General features: G+C 36.1%; 1 protein-coding gene across 2 annotated transcripts in view; it reads right to left on the reverse strand.

Annotated features, from left to right (window-relative positions):
- Positions 1-376: 376 nt before the first annotated feature.
- Positions 377-18214, reverse strand: part of Gyf (GIGYF family protein Gyf) — an 88818-nt gene continuing 70980 nt past the window's right edge. For both annotated transcript variants that reach the window (XM_074094916.1, XM_074094926.1), the window contains exons 25-27: positions 11975-12098; positions 11390-11498; positions 377-8748 (exon numbers count right to left, since the gene is read on the reverse strand). In XM_074094916.1, the coding sequence (XP_073951017.1) occupies positions 8632-8748; positions 11390-11498; positions 11975-12098 (350 nt within the window). In that variant the 3' untranslated portion in view covers positions 377-8631. The remainder of the gene's footprint in view (positions 8749-11389; positions 11499-11974; positions 12099-18214) is intronic.

The raw sequence follows: 18214 nt of genomic DNA on the forward strand, positions 1-18214 counted from the left end.
TTGTTCCAAATATTGGCGATACTTTAGGCTGCGCTCTAGGTAGCGCCGCCCTCCCCCTCCCCCTCCCGCAGCATGCGCCGCAACGTGCGTGTGCTTGTTATCCTGCAGCAGCGCGCGCACGGCACAGCAGTATCGACTCATTTACTGACCTTGTGCTTCATGACAAGAAAATTTGTACGCGCAAAAACTCATTTACCGACCACGGGTTTCATGACAAGCACATTAAAGTCGAGGGTTTTATTTGGGGGGTTGCAAACCAAGGTAGCCTGCATGTTACGACACTGTTTACGAGCAAGTGTGATGAAAAAGTATTATTACGGCTTTTGGGAACCCCAGTGTATTTTTAGCATGGGTATCAAAATAATAAAAATAAGAATGAAATGATCATTTTGTTTTATTTAACTCTATAATAATATTTACACGTTTTAAAAACATATTGATATATTAATAATAATCGAAACATTTAACATTTATTAGGACTTTACCAAGTTCAGTACACTTATTGCTTTATTTTCTATTCCTACAAGAGGACTAGGCTGTAAGGCCGAATAAATTAAATAAGCATGCGAATGACGGACGAGCAAGTGCCTCATAGGCTGGAAGCATCATTCATATAAACATTTTACGCGTGTTTCTTAGTCGGACACCCGAAATGTTAAATACTTTATCTGCACCTACCACTACGGATTTTATACAAAAGAAGTTTGAGAGCAAGATGCCTGATAATAAGTAGGGGCAAATCCATAAGTAGGTACCGTACATACAGATTACTTTCCTTTAATTTCGTAAATTTGCTTAATTTCATACTTCAGAAATTAAATTGAAACTATTTTGGTTGCAAGCATATTCAGTTACCTACACCGTTGCGAGGGCTGCGATATACTTACTCATTATGGTAAAGGCAGCTGTATTCTGTATTGTGCAAGCATCTCAAGGCATTCGTTATACAGTACACGGGGATATTACAAAATATAACATTTTCGTCATATTTAACCTATATATATCTGTAAAAATTATCCACAAAATTATGAACCTAATTTCTAACTGATTAACAAGTAGTAGTGGGCACCTTTTATAAATGATGATTCTAAAACAAATCATAGCTAAGAAAATTATTTCTCTTAACGGTTATTTATTAATGATACTGTATCATTATTTTATAGTATTGACCTCATTATAACATTTACTAATTATTTCATAACATAATATAACAGACGAGTGATGCAATAACTTTAACGGAGCAAAGAACATTTTTATTTTGCTTCGTGAATTTACACAGTTAAACTTCAGCACGTCAGCACAGGAAAGTAAGTATTGACAAAGAACGAAGGGAAAGCCCCTGGGCCTAAGTGAAGTATCACATATTGAGCAGTTAAGAGACTTTGAAAGGGTTTTTCCTTTCGTTCCACACCTACGGGAGAGCAGTAGTTGCATCAAAGCTTATTACGGAGTGGAATACCGTTTACTGTCGGAGAAACAGCTCAGCAGTCAAAGCGTATTATATCCGGGTAAGCATAGTAAAACTGCCCTTAGCGAAAAAATGATTTTCCTTTTACCGGATTAATATCCTCCTGAGCCTGACATTTTTTAACAAACTTAGCGTTTAAGACCTAGACGTGGTTCACCTGCTTTGTTACTTTGGATATTATTTCAAAATTCTTAGGGGTTGTTTCACCATCCATTGATTAGTGTTAACTGACGGTTAAATGTGATGCCATCTCCGTCTATTCGAATAAAACCAATAGAGAGAAAACTCACTTAACATATTATTTTAATACTATAACTTTTGATATATTACTGCAAATGTGAACTGGCCAAAAACGGGCTTAAGGTGACCAAAACCGGTACTCCTTCCCTACAACATATCCAAATTACAAAGAAATCGGATTAGTAGTTTGGCTAAAATAAAATAAAAATGTTTTTTCTTTTTATACATTTTTTTTTAAAACCAGAAGCATTTACGGCCATATTTTTGGTGAAAGCACATAATTAAGGTTAATAATCCGGTAAAAGGAAAATCATTTTTTCACTAAGGGCAGTTTTATTATGCTTACCCGGCTATACCCGACTATATCCTTTATGTTCCAGGTGAAAATGATAAACGAATTAAATTATAAAACATACCCTGATATTGCTGACCCGGGAAGCAAAATGATAACTACAAAAAACTTAATTTTCCAGGAAAATTAAAAAATAATAATTTACAATTGTTTCCAAACAAGTGGAAGACTGATAATGATGAGATGATAGTCGGAGTTACGGAAATATGATTTTACAAAAAATCTATTAGTTTTACTAAAATATATGTAGTAAATAATAAAACTGAGACATTTAAAAAACAGGAAGTTACTAGAAGTCGTTCATTACTATCTAAGATTTATAAAGCCAATTATATATTTTTATTTCAGTTTTGTTTAGGTTTATAACAAGTATTGTATGATTATATTATTATTTATCTATACACATATCATAAGTGCTCTAAAATAACGTTCAAAAACCGTTGGCAATTACCAGCATTAAATAACCGATTTTACTAGGACAAGTTTCTTGTCTATGGTAGTAGGTAACAACAGTAACGTAATGTTTATTACAGTATCAACTATGTACTAACGAGTTTCAAATTTGGAACGGAGGGGCTACTACGGAATTCGAAAATCAAAGTTCGTGTCGTACCGTCGCTCTCATTTCGTATATAATATAAGCATAGACGGGACGGCACAATACCAAGATCGAACTTTGCAATTCGTAGTATAGGCTCTGTTCTCAAATTAAAGATGTCGAGCGACATAAAAATACGGACTTTACTGGTTTTTCAATGTCTTAAAAAAATACGTGACAGAGATTTTTCTAGCTGCCATTGCTGTTGTCGTTTTATTTGATGTTTTTTATTGCTGTGTTGTTGTTTAAGTTCATAATTTATAAAAAATAATTTGTATCTGTTTTAATTTATTTATTGCTTTAGTTTAACACCTATGGAAACGTTACTGGGAGAACAAGTCAGTAATGCAATGCAGGTACTATAATATATGTGTAGATAATAGTTATTTATGCAACTGTATCGTAATAGGGGTCCTTAAAACACGAGTGTGGTTTTATGCGTACATGCAGGATTTACTATATGGGTGTAGATAAAGTAATGTATGCACCTACCATACATAAATTAGGCCTAAAACACTCATATGGTCACACTCATGTTTTAAGGACCCTTATTACGTAACATTTGCATAAACTACTATTATTGTACGACTAATTAAGGTGTAAGTAACATAATCAATCATCTTATTCTCGTATTTCTTTATTTTTTATGATAGTCACTCCATCTGGTATTCTCGGAAACATTGACATGATAATCAACTTCCGCAATATTAAAAAAAAAACATTAAATTTTGTTATGTCACATACAGGTTTGTTTTTGTAATTTTTGTGAAGATTGAACTTACTTTAATAGTTTATAGTTTTGTATTTCTGTAAGTAACAGCAAGTGTGCAGGAAGTGCAGGAAGTGTGTATTGGCATTCACTGATTTCTAACATGGTATAACACTAAAACCATGATAATAGCGATTATCATTTTATTCTACGGGGGCAGCGATATGATTGACTGAATGAAGTGTTTGGAAGCGATCCTGGAGGAGTTGAGGTTTTACGTGTCATTCATGTTTATGTACCTACACCCAACTGCTACTAATATGGCAGTGTCAACTTTTCTAAAATGTTATTCGCAGTACTTATCACAAAATTAGATAAAATAAATCCTAAATTATATGTATTAAACACTCTTACGATAGCCTTAAAGGTGTAACCTATCGCAATCACTAAAAAAGTTAAATCCATTTTATTATTTGGGATCAGTGATCGGCGATTTGGTTGCACGTCGCAGGAAATCAGATAAAAATAATTAGGTCAAATAATTGATAATTCAGGATTCTAGCTAAAGCCAGCACACAATTACAGAAAGTTGAAAATAGCATCGAGAATCAAAAATTGCTTCGAGGTATGGTACGGCCGTACTTTTGTTTTGCTGTACTCTTGGCGGGGGGGCTTGCTGTGCCGTCAGATATAGAAACACCACTCTCGCGATACCGATTAAACTATTCGAATAAAATGTTATTTAAAGTTTATGCAACGTTGATGACTAACTAAAATTTTTAACTTTCGTGTTTTATTTAATTAAACCTTACGTTAATTTAATTCGGAAGTCCATTCTATAGTAAAAATATTCACTTAAAACGTCGACCTGTAACCGCAAATCGATTTTGAAGAATATCTACGATAAAAAAACATTGTCCTTTTATAATAACACGAAGCCTGGAATCGTATCTAGTATCATGATTAATGATTATGGTCATTGACTCCCCAGTTCCAACCGAATCGCATCTTTTCCTGGACAAAGGAGTAAACGTTGAAACAAGAAATATTTTGTCCAACAGGGTTAAAAATAATCATTTTTAGTAATTGAGATAGCTGAACCCTTAAAAGACTTATCCTAGTTTATCCTTTAACCCTTTAACCACCATTGTCTGAATTATAAGACACAAATTATCCAGCTCTTTTCACCGCAGTCTTATAATTAAGACAAACTTTCATATAGTTTCCGTGTAGGTGGCTACACGGGCACGTACGAATGAAATCGTATTGGCGGTTAAAAAGGTTAAAAATGCGTTTATTGATGAATTGAACATATAGAATACTGACAAGCCTTGAAACAGAAATATATTAATAACCTAGTCGAAAACGTGCCATTTCTTGTTAAATATGTATATACATTACATTACGTAATTATAAATACTCATTAGCAAAATTAAGCAACTAAAATTTAATTAACATACTCTTGTTAACTTATGAAGCGATAGCTGATTAGATAACGTCAAATCTTTTTAGTATATGTGGGTTTCATATTTCTGTTATTAACAGATTATGAAAAAGGTGACCCTATTTTCGTGCATTATATTAAAATGTATAACAGCAGATATCTTGCCGTTAATCATTAATGGGTTAAAATAAATATATTAATTATATAATATAGTAACTACATTTTAGCTAAAATTCTGATCATGAGTTTTAAAACACAGAATAGTATTGCACACGAGTTTTCTTAACATAGACGGTGAAAGGAGGCATTAAAATTAAACTGCTCTGCGGCGTAAACGCAAACCACCAAGCCAAACTGAATGTTACAAAATGTTTCATTGTTTATACCTTTATTCTGTTATGTTATACATACTAACACACAAACACATTGTTGGGAATTTCGCTAACCTAGACGATCGAGAGTTAGTTGTTTGGTGAGAATGCAGAAAGGGTTGTATCCTCAACCATAATACAAAGTATTAGTAGACAAGTATCCCTTTAAGATTTTTCCCTTAAAATGATTCGACAATATACATCTGGTGCTGTAATCTTCCATGGCTTTACTACAAAACTTTTACATATATTAGATATGCCCACAATGACAGTTTTCTACGAACTGATCGGTTTAAACACATGTTCAACCATTGTCTAAGTTTTAGTGGTAATGCGGTCAGTGTTTTATGTACAATATATAGATAATACATGCATACAAGTTAACGTGTATTAGGACAAAGAATAAGTACATAGAACACTAGAAACGCAAATAGGCAGCAATATTTAAAACGGATAAAATTAAAACTGACTAGAAAATTACGATATTCAATCATAAGGACGAAACAATCATTTATACAAACAGATTAGCATTATAACCAAACAAAAATACCTATAATAATCTAGTTAATTTAATATTTTACTGGGTAGGTACTCTAGTTGCGACAGGCCATTCATTCACGCGGGCGCGCCAGCAGCCATCCCCGCGCCGGCGAACACGGCGCGAGGCGGCTTCACCAAGCCGCCAACTTAAAGCTACATTATAATCATAACAATATTTGTTACAAACACGTTGATAAGTTAACGTCGATAACACTACAGTAACCGCACTAGGCGGTCAGGACAGTCATAGGGAAAGGCACAATGTCGTCATCGCCTTGTTACTTTCTAGCAGTTAACTATAAGTTTAATGCACGCTATTGGCCATGTTGATTAATTTGCAGATGCAGTATTTGGATATAGTACCTACATTTGGGTCCACACACAGCAACTCGAAGTATGCCCCCATGTCTTTTAACTGGTGCGCAAATAACTTTATTACAAATTTCAAATGACATATTAATCACAGATGAAATTGACGATTGATTGATTGGTGATTGATCACAGATTAATTAAAATAATTAGAAAAGTCGTTATCTTCGGGTCAACTTAATACATATATCGTCGTTGATAGTTCAAACCCGCATATGAGCAGTTTGTAAATACCGCGTATGTGCAAAAGTGGCAAGATTGAGATTTCGCGCCGACAGGTAGCGAGCACGGATTCGCTGCAGCTAGTGGCCACACGATGTAAGTTAGCCAATCAGAGACCGTCAAAAGATCGGTGAAACAGTACCGCGTAACCGTTGGTCGCATGAAGTTGGTTGCAAATCCGCGTATTTACTCATTATCGTTAGAAAAATAACACGGACCGTATATTTTTTTGGATTGGATAGCAGTCTCGTCAGTATGTTAATCTTGTTAAAATGTAATTGTTTATTACTGTTCTAATGATTATGTTATTTTGTGAATTGCTTTTATTAAAAAAAAATAGGATTTTAGCTGATTAGTTTGATATATACTGTAATTACGCGGTTTCAATATAGCGAAACTACAATTGAAGTGCGCATTTACGCGGTATTTTATTAGTGGTTCGTCCTTAATAATGGATGTTTCTGTGTATATGTTTCTGTCTATTTTTGAGTATTTATATAATTGTAAGAATTTATAAAAACTATAGAATTTATAAAAAAATTGTAAAAACAAACTATTTCAACGCCGCATATCTACCACTTTATTTCAATCCTTGTGGCTATTTCATGGTACAAAACCGCGTAAGTGACTTTACTCAGAATCTAAACATATTTTGAGTAAAATTACATACAAATAATATAAAAGACTTCATAGCAAATGTACTATAAAGTTTAGATGGTTAAATCTGTATAAATGGGCAAAGTACAACGTCTTTTCATCTTCCTGAACAATAATAAAAAACACTTACGCGGTATTTACAAACTGCTCATACGCGGGTCTGAACTATCAACGACGATATTGGGTATGTCCTTTCCATTTGTTTCATACTAGGTACTGTGACAAGACATAAAACTTTCGAGACAATTTTAAGGGGCTGTTTCACCATCCATTGATTAGTTTTAACTGGCGGTTAGGTGTGATGCCGTCTCTATTTGTTTTGTTCGAATAGACGGAGACGGCATCACATTTAACCGTCGGTTAATGCTAATCAATGGATGGTGAAACAGCCCCTAAATGTACAAAAGTTTTAAATTTTTAACAGTTCAATGGAACAAATTGAAAGTGCTATTATTTGTACACTTGTTCAAAAGTCAGGAAGTAAAATAATTATGACCAACTGAAGACAAGATAAAAACCTAATTTTGTTTCGAACATAACTATTATATATAAGTAAGTATAGCGAGCAAGCTGTTCCATCACAGATGACAGATATCAACAGGTGATATTTAAAAGTAAATCAATCATCAACAATAAATTGAAAACACGCAAATAAACAATTATTTTCTAAAATCTTTTTTTAATAAATAATCAATTATTAACAATTAATTGAAGTTTATTAAAGTACGATTCACATTGAGCGGACCGGGTGGAATCGGCTGCCGCCGTGTTCCACCGTCTCCTCGAGCACGCTGAGGCAGCCGACCGGCGTCCGCCAATCGGAGGGCGCGAGTCGGCTGCCGCTGCATGGCATCGGCTCCTCGAGCACGCCGCGGAAGCGGTAGGTAGCCGAAATGCCCAATGGAATGGATACGTCTGTACGCGACAGAGGCCGAACGGAGGCGAAAGAACGCGACGGCAGTCGAACGCAGCCGACGGAGTACGTGAGGAGCCGACCAGCTTACACGGCAGCCGAACGCAGTTGTAGGAATGCACGAGGAGCCGACCGTCCGCAAGCTGTGTAAATTCTATTCAAATGTGTGATGTTACTACTGCGTCGACATTCTAAATTCCTTTTGCATCTGATAAAGTGCGCTAGGACGCCGTCCGGCCCGGTCCACTCAATGTGAATTGTACTTAAGAGTTCAAATTATGGTACAGTCAGCAACAGAAGTTGATGCGCGGTTGTGGTACTCAAAATTATTTACACGCCCTTTTATTACCTTGGCAGTAGTGGTGTGTAGATCATTTTGAGCACCATAACTGCTCATCCCATGTCTGCAGCTGACTGAGAAATAAATTGTTTCTCTTGTGCCATAATAACGATCGTCGCTCTGTGCCATCTGTAATGGATGGGTAAGATTTTCTCACTACGTGTCTACTTTAAAGTACTACTTCTTGTTTTAAGTTTTATACTAAATTGTAACAATGAGGTTTAGTGCGCAGAGCACAAGTCAATATTTTTTTACAGCTTTGAAATAAGAAACCAAATGCTGCGATAAACGAGCGACAGCGCCGCTTCACGGACGGTCCTCAACGGCCCAGAGACTGTTTTAATAATATTTCCGGCGGGTTTATCACAAGGCGAGTTATATTGAACACTTATAAGTTATCTGCAGCGCTCACACAGAATCAATATCGCCTACATTGATCCGGTCCTCGGCTGCTGTCACAGAGAAACCCAAAATGCGAGCATCAATTTTTAGCATTTTATTTTTCTTAGTCTTTTTTCCTTTGCCCTGTAACAATAATAAAATCTATAAGTACATGCCAAAAGACCAATTATCTAATACATAACTCTAAATATAAATTAATACAGGTCGTTAGGAATAGTGGATAATCCGTGAACTGCTGATAGAGATAAGACTGCTTTTTCACCAGAGATGTGTAAGGATGTGTTTGTCCAGAACCAATAGAAACGTTTCATTTACCTGTCCTCGCACATCACAGCTCTAGTGGAAACGAGCGAGTTGAGTCGAGCGAGAATAGGTAAATAAGCCGTTTCTATTGGTTCATGAGAAACACAATTCTCGCAACGAATCCATGCACATTTCTGGTTGAAACCCTTGCAGTAATAAAAAAATCAAGTTTTAGTAGAACTAAATTCAAATTTAAATCATTCAAAATTCAAATCATTTATTTAGTAAATAGGCCGCAATGGGCACTTTTACACGTCATTTTTTAAACTACCAGCGGTTTCGGAAAGACCATCATTGCCAAGAAGAATGCGCCGCAAGAAACTAGGCAAAAAGTATTTTTTTTTTATAAAATAATTTAACGGTCCACGGAAAGAACGTGTCTAGTCACCTAAGCAACTTTTTGAGTTGTAGCGGTTTGAACAATTACTATGGTTACTATTTATTTAGAAGATAAAAAAATACATTTTATATTGTTTTCAGATTATGTAATTCAATGGTGTCATAGTACTTTGTGAGCTCTACATTTTGAGATTAAAATCTCAATTTAAAAAAAAGGCGACTAGGCATGTTCTTTCCGTGGACCCTTCAATTACAAATCAAATACTTAAAAACTACAATATACAATTAAAGAAAAAAAACATAATAATAATAATACCGGGATGTATGGGGTCCCTTAGTTACAAAACTAAACACTTAAATCTACTAAATAAGTTCCTACCAGTAGCAAAACAATATTCCTTTAGATGCCCTAAAATCCTAACCTAACCTAACCTAACAATCTTGTTCTCATTATGCACCTACTACTCTTACAGAGTATTTAACTATATGATGGTTTAAATGCAAGAAAATGGCTTCTTTCCTTTCAATACCTATCTTTCGGAAGGTTGAAAAATGATAATTCCGATTATTTTATCTTCTTTTTATTTATACAGCCGTAAACAATTTCGAAGTCATTGTTTGCAAAAAAAATAAGTTAGTAGGTACCTACACAAATCACGCGCGACGCGTCCAGCATGCGAGCTAAGCGGCAACCCACTGCCGTGCACCCAATGGTTGGGTGCGCCGGCCGAACGTACCTAAACTGCGGAGTGTCCAACCCCTGTTTATAGTAAGCTTTCTTCAGAAGTGTACTCTTTATGTATTCTTTAAAAGAGTTGTGTGGCAACTTCCATGCTTCTACAGGAACTTTATTGTAAAAATGTGTTTTTTTTCTTTTTAGTTCTTAATGGAATTTCAAACAACATTGCCTGGCCATGGCCAGCAAAGTGATCGTCTTTTGTTTTGTTTCACTGAGTTTTTACTCGTTATAACTAGGTAGTCATAGATGGGTGAGTATATAATAATAAGAGATTAAAAAGTAAAAACATATTCATAAACTATGATACCATAGATAGATTAATAAAAAAAAAACTCAGTGAAACAAAACAAAAGACGATCACTTTGCTGGCCATGGCCAGGCAATGTTGTTTGAAATTCCATTACTGTCCTCTAATTTGAAATTAAAACGATTTTTCAATAAGTGTTTATACAAAGACGTACTTCGCGTATTATCATCATCATCACGAATATATGGAAACATTTCCTTGGATGCTTGAGAAAAAATATTGTGTTGGTTAATGAGTTTAATTTTCAACACTACTAGTCATTTCAAAAAGGTTTGCAACAGGTTGCAATTTGATTGAAATTACGGCAGAAACGGTGAACATATTTTGCAGTATTCATAATATAAGGCATTTTTGCCACTAGACGGAATAGTTCCTAAATTATTCGGCAAATTTGTATTATAAAAACCGGCCAACGCCCTGTGCAACGGTGCTGAGTCATCGACTTCGAGCTAATACGTACCTAGAAAAATATTTTAAGGGTTTTGTAGTCGGTTCCATTTTTTTTTATTTTTTTATTTTTTTGGACTGTTTTACTTTTTTATTAAAAATTTTCTTTATTTCTCACTTTTTAGTGATTCGTAGCCAAAGTACATCTCACAACGATTCTATTAAGCCCAAACACGACTTAGTTGCTTTGTTTTATAACAGAGTTCCGTTGCCTACCTTCAGGCTTCAGCATCATATATCAGTTCGAAAGACTCATTAACTTAAAGGTTCTTCTTGTTCTTAATGCTAATAATGACAAAATTGTCATAGGTGTGCCTATAAAATTTGAGGTTTTTCCTCGATTTCCCTAGGATCCCATCATCAGATCTTGTCTTGGTGACAATGGGACCACCTCAGAAGAATACCCTTTCAATTTAGAAAATAATTTTGAAAATCGGTCCATAATTGACTGAGTAATCGGTGAACATACATTAAAAAAAAAAACATCGGGACATAGAACCTCCTCCTTTTTTGAAGTCGGTTAATTCGTTATTTTAAGAGATGCTATCGAACGATTATCGAAAGTTTCTGGAACATAAGTTTCCATTACAACTTCACAATAAATTATCTTCAAAAAATAATATGTATACCTTCACTTCCTGATAATCCGAGCCTGAAGTAGTGCGAGGATTAACTGCAACGGCCGGAGAGCATAGGTCATCGGAAGGAGTCACCATGCCAACACGTAGCAATTTGGATCTGTCAAAATACCCAAACTTTAAATCATAACTAATTACGCAACAAATTTAAGTCAACGCAATCAAAAAATACAGTCATTAAAAAAGGTGTTTCCATATAAATTGCCGTAACCGAAAAACCGGGGAAAAAATAGATTGCTTTCGGTTGTTTCAGAAATTTAATACAAAGGTAGCACTCATAAAACAACCAATATGCCAGAAAAATCTTTATTTATTTTTTTATTTTCCGTCTGTTCATGTCAATAAGCAACTAAAATGACCCCACACTGCGTACATTTTGCTTCGGAGAGGGACTGCTAACACTGGATATTCATAGATACCAACATATTTGTACGGAGCCCTTTGTGTGCGAGTCCAACTTCTACGTGACCGGTTTATTTATTTATTTTGTAGAATCTCGTCCTGGAATTACTGTTTTTTGGTGTTATATCCCTATCATACATTATTCTATTGTACAGTTCACACTGCAACACTGACCTTTTTTCAAGAAAATGGCGAGCGAATTCGCTGGATTCTCTAGTTTCGCCCAAATAGCACTTCACATAATCTTTTACTTCATACGGCGACTCGATATCCTTGAGGAAACCCACAAAAGTTGGTACTGAAACAAATATTAATAATACATTACTGCTGTTGCTCAAACAAAGCAGACCCCTTCATATATTTTAACAATAAGAATTTTAAAAGCATTATTAGAACCTTTGCACACCGCGTATTTTAGATGACAAATGCGCGTTGGCAGCGCTTTTTTTTCATATAACAGCCTAGCAATCGCGTGCGTATCATGTTTGTACGAACACTATGTACAAAGACTCTGAATTATGTCAAAGGTTCGTTGTGTTTGTATGTTGCGCATCGTATATCATTGCCATCGACATCCATGTATAGACTGCATGTTTCTCACATTAAAACGGCGCAAAAAAATAGTATATAGCGCGGTTTTGTGAACGTCGTCAGGTGACAAGCAAAAGCCACTAACTACAAAAAAGATTAGTGGCCCAAGTAGCATTAGTGGTCATATAATTATCCTACCATCGAATTATAAAACTAAACGACTAAATCACTGTTCCTACAACAGCATCTTACAAGATGATTTGAGCTACAATAACTTTCAATCCTATAACATAGTCTCGTAAACTTTTACAGGTTAACTTTAGAGGACTCTTATTAGAGCATGGCCTTATAAACGCATCTTAGACTTTTTAGCATTGTTGTCCTATAAACGCATTTAATAAAACCGTTTACTCTTCTTAAGGTCCTATTTATTTTCATTATAGGATACGTAATCTTATAAATGTTATAAAAATTGCTGCAATAGGCCAAGCATATATAGGATCCTATAAACGCATGTAATAGAAATGTTTACTCCTATTAAGGTCTTAATTCTGGAAAAGGTTAACTGGAAGAGATCCCTTTAAGGGATTAGTTCGTCTTTGTACATCTCTTTCTATTGTGAACTGTAATTTTCATATGTTTTATGTACAATAAAGAGTTACAATAAAATTAATTCTTCCTTCTATAAGACATGAGATCCTATACACCGTGGGTTTTAATAACCCGAAAGATTTAAACCAACGATTCTAGAGCCTTATTAGAGTATAGAATGTGGTATAACATATAGTCCAAAAGCCCTTAATTAAAGAGATATTAATTATTTAAAACAAATCACAAGTTAAAAAATCTCAATGAGGGCTATCGCGAATGAATTCGCCGCTAGAGGCGCTAGTGTAGCGTGAGGTCACCGAAATGTCAAATCTCATAGTTTTTGGGTGAGCTACGCGGGTTTATTTATAATTAGAATAATTTTGTGAATATTTTGCAATATCTGAAATTAATTATGGCAAATATGCGTTCCGGGACAATTTATGTCTGTGTTATGAGACAGTTTTGTCTTTCGGAAACCTTTTTCCTCCCTTTTTTACGAACAAAACGGGGACTATGCAACACTGTGGCATGCTCGATATTTATATGGTACGGTTTTAAGGTGTATTAAATATGATTTTAATCTAAACTTTATTTTCACGCCCGTAATAACAGACTTTGAAAGCCATACTTAAAAACCTCACGCAACAGTGCGCCATCTAGTGAGACAAAAAACGATAGCCCTCATTCTAACACACCCTAAAGGTGTGACGTAACCACCTACTACTTTTACATGCAGAAGCAGTTAGCTGCATAGTTTTTAGCCAGTTACTATTAATTAAGTTTGGTATCTAAACACAAAAAGGTTTCACTACCGAGAGTATTTTCTTCGTGATAAGGATGTGACTTGCCGTTGAAAGACATCATTGATATCTTTATTTTTTCTTTGTCATAAGTAGCTTTCCTCTCTTATCGCTAAGACTAGACTTTAGTTTTGTTCTGTTCACAATCGCGAGTGCAAACTATTTAGATACCTTCCCTGACAACTGCCCGATAGTTTGAAATTGATGTCACTAAAATGTCATAAATTTCAAGTTATTACGGATTGTCACGCAAGATAAAATCACGTTGCAAATTTTATTAACTGTGATAAATAAAATTCGCCATGCCGCATTATTCTCCCGCTGCTATTTACGGATTTTGCAATGGAAACTCGCTCCAGGCAGTCATCGAATACCGAAAAAGATTACCGGCTCGTCGCGTACTGCAACTACCGCCCTCAGATGAAATAAAAAAGTAAAGATGGAGAGCGGTGAACAGCCGAGTGAGGCCGATCAAACTACACCAATCCGTGTGCTTACACAGTGGCACGCACACACTTGCAAACCCTTTACACCAAAACCTTATCACTTAGCAACGCATTCCCGTGGAGCATGATGTATCTCAAACTTCGACAAATATAACTAATAATGCCAAATTGTGTCGTGAAAGGATGTAAAAACTATCCATACAAAAATAAAAAGCAGGATGGAATCACTTTTCACGCGCTAGTAAACTCGAAAACCAATATTTTCATTAAAAATCGAAATAATTTTGTTTGAATTTTGCTTTGAACACAAAACATCAATACTAGTGTTGCCATTATAATAATTGTAGTTACCCTATTATTGGGTAAAAGTCGCCTAGGTAATACAATCTTTTATTTTTTATTTTTAAATTCTTTTCTTTCTATGGCTTAAAACTTGAGAACGTGACACGAAACGTAAAGCTATTTGGGTCTTGTAAAAGTTCATCAACGTTTTTTATTGTAGTAACGGTATTAACGTGACACGCTACGTAAAGTTATTTGTTTCCTGTAAACGTTTACTAACGTATTTTAATGTAGTTGTTTTAGGCTGGTTTATGAATTTAAAGCAATAAATAAAAACGTTATTAACGATAACGATACTTTTGTAGTTGCTGTGTACTGAGAATTATTACGGCAACACCGGCCTACGAACACATGTTTATAAAACAGGCCTCACTTGGCTGTTTACCGCTCTCCATCTTTACTTTTTTATTTGAACTGAGCTACCGCCTTCGACTTTCGCGGATGTCCATAGACAGTTTCTGGATTGGCCGCGGAAGCCTGGCCCGCTCGGTCGCCCGACCTAACTCCATTAGATATTTTTTTATCTGGGACTTTGAAAGATAAGGTTTACTCAAAACCAGTAAACTCGCGAGAAGAATTGTTGATAAGGATTCGAACAACTTCAGAGGAAATAAAAAACAGTTTTGTAAATGTAAATAATGAAATCCGTTTAAGAATAAATAATATTGCTTAGTATAAGTAGTTGTTTATTTTATTTTACTCAATATAAATTAGCACAACGAGAATTTAAAATATGGACTGTTTAGCATGATCTCTTTTATAACAAAGTAATCATCCCTTTCCAGCTATTAGTATGAGATGAAACAAGGAGGTATTTATGTTTTTTTATGGAATAGGGGACAAACGAGCAAACGGATCGCCCGATGGTAAGCGATTACCGTCTTCCATGGACACCTGCAACACCAGAAGGGTCAAAAGTGCGTTGCCGGCCTTTAAGGTAGGAGTACACTTCATTCCAGAGTTTTGCTGTGCGAGGCAGGAAATTTCTGGAAAAACGCACAGTAGAGGACTGCCAACCATCTAAATTCTAAATAGTGAGAATGGAAGTGTTAGACAGGCAATAAATGCGATGGTTCCGTACAACGAAGATTATGAAGATGATTCTGAAAATTCTGATATACTCAACGCCGTATTTAGATTCCAAAAAAGTTACCAAAGATGGCCGAACGTCATTGTCACAAGTGTCATTATCATTGTGACGTTCCAGATGTAAACAACCCATGCACATTAATAAAAAAAAAACTTATAATATTTTGTTAAACCTTAAATTAAACAGAGTATAAGTTATTTAATTTAATACGAGATTCTGGCACAATACGTTACGAACTTCGATTTTCGAATTTCGTGGTACCACCCCAGATGCCGAATGAAGTGACAATGAGGGCTATCGCGTATGAATTCGCCACTAGAGGCGCTAGTGTAGCGTGAGATCTCCGAAATGTTAAATCTTATAGTTTTTGGGTGAGCTACGCGGGTTTATTTATAATTATAATAATTTTGTGAATATTTTGCAATATCTAAATTAATTATGGCAAATATGCGTTCCGGGGCAAAGAATGTCTGTGTTTTGAGACAGTTTTGTCTTTCAGAAACCTTTGTCCTCCCTTTTTACCGAACAAAACGGGGACTATGCAACACTGTGGCATGCTCGATATTTTTATGGTACGGTTTTAAGGTGTATTAAATATGATTTTAATCTAAATTTTGTTTTCACGCCCGTAATAACAGACTTTGAAAGCCATACTTCAAAACATCACGCAACAGTGCGCCATCTAGTTAGACAAAAAACGATAGCCCTCATTGGAGATGTCATGGTGGCCCTGTGGCCGCCATGTTTACCATAGTTTTCCATACGTTATTTGTTGTAAATATTTTTATGTGCATATCAAAAATATTTATAAAAACGAGGGCTGCTATTTATGTATTCAGAATAGAAAAAATAAACAAACGTATATGGCTAGATATGGTTTTATTGTTTTTCAAAGTATTATCCGCGATGATCGATGCACTTTTGCATACGTTGAAACCAATTTTTAAAGCACTTTTTCCACTCTGATTGAGGTATCTCCAAAACGTGCTGTTTGAAGGCGTCGACGGCATCTTCACGGATCGAAAATCGTTGACCACGTAATTTATTCTTTACATTTGGGAATAAATAGAAAACATTGGGTGCCAAATCAGGGTTGTACGGTGGATGACCCGTCAATTCTATTTTTTGACCTTCCATAAAAGTAGTTGTTTCGCGTAATTTATGACAGCTGGCATTGTCAAAGTCTAAGAACTTAAAGTCACTAAACTCGGACGTCTAGACAGAGCAACGATGCGGTGCGGTGCGGGGCAGAGGGGCGCCCCGTCCACTCCGACGTTCAGTGCGCGATGGGTACTGGCTGCGAAGTGTCGCAATTTATCGTGAATCACCCCAGCCTATATACGTCCCACTGCTGGGCACAGGCCTCCTCTCATAACAAGAGGGCTTGGGCCATAGTTCCCACGCGGGCCCAGTGCGGATTGGGAACTTCACACGCACCATTGAATTGCTTCGCAGGTTTGTGCTGGTTTCCTCACGATGTTTTCCTTCACCGTAAAGCTCGTGGTAAATTTCAAATGTAATTCTGCACATGAATTTCGAAAAACTCAGAGGTGCGAGCCGGGCCTTGAACCCACGACTCTTTGTTTGAGAGGCGATAGGTCAAACCACTAGGCCACCACGGCTCTTTACTAGGCCACCACGGCTTTTTTCGTGAATATAATTTAATAATTGTTCCGATACAGGAGTGGCCAATTTATTATAAATGCGTTGTACATGTGAAGTATACGGCTCGGTATGTCAACGTCGTACAGCCGTAATGATGGGCAATTGATATTCCATAAATTACGTAAAATAAAATCCCCTGGTCGTCCGTTAAGTGTACGTAATTACTACCTATTAAAAACAAATGTTCACGAGATGCTACAAGGTTGCCAACAAGCCTCCGACGGCGAGGCGCGGTGCGGGGCGGGGCGCGGCGCAGACTGAGCGGTTGCTTGCTAGGCGGCATCTGTGGCGGCATTATCAAAAATAAACAGAACGCCACCGCCGCGCGGCAATTCGCTTTTTAATTCCCGACAATCGCGACTCGGTATAAGTGTGAACTAAGGCATCGATATTAAGTAATAATATATCTACTTACAAACTAAACAAAATTACGACTTCATCGTATTCCTTCTTTTATTCATCATCATCATCATTATTACGATTTCACAAAAAATGTTAAGAACCCCTTCTTCTGTGACCTTCTAGAGTCCAATGTTATGTAAATATTATAAACAGATATTGAGTCACATCGGTTAAATTTTTTTAACATTTTTTGCACCATTCGACGCGAGCTTTTTTTTGATCCTGAGTTAAATTGTGCGGGATTTTTTTTACACACTAATGTTCATGTAATATTTTATGAATGCTCGTCATACATATGCCCAGAGTGTCCTTTATCTCGCGATACGTAACATGACGGTCTTGCATTATAAATTTTCGCACAGCTTCAATATTTTGTGGCACAACCTGAGGGCACAAAGACGGATTTCGGGCGACCTTCCTTAACTTCGTCCGTGAGCTTACTGCGTCCACGATTAAACTCACTAAACCAGTGATACACAGTGGTTTTCGATGGAGCTTCATCACCAAAAGTCGAAGTTAATTAATTGATCTACGCACTGTTGTTGCG

Source organism: Choristoneura fumiferana, chromosome Z (genome assembly GCF_025370935.1).
Source record: "Choristoneura fumiferana chromosome Z, NRCan_CFum_1, whole genome shotgun sequence".
Classification (NCBI taxonomy): domain Eukaryota; kingdom Metazoa; phylum Arthropoda; class Insecta; order Lepidoptera; family Tortricidae; genus Choristoneura; species Choristoneura fumiferana.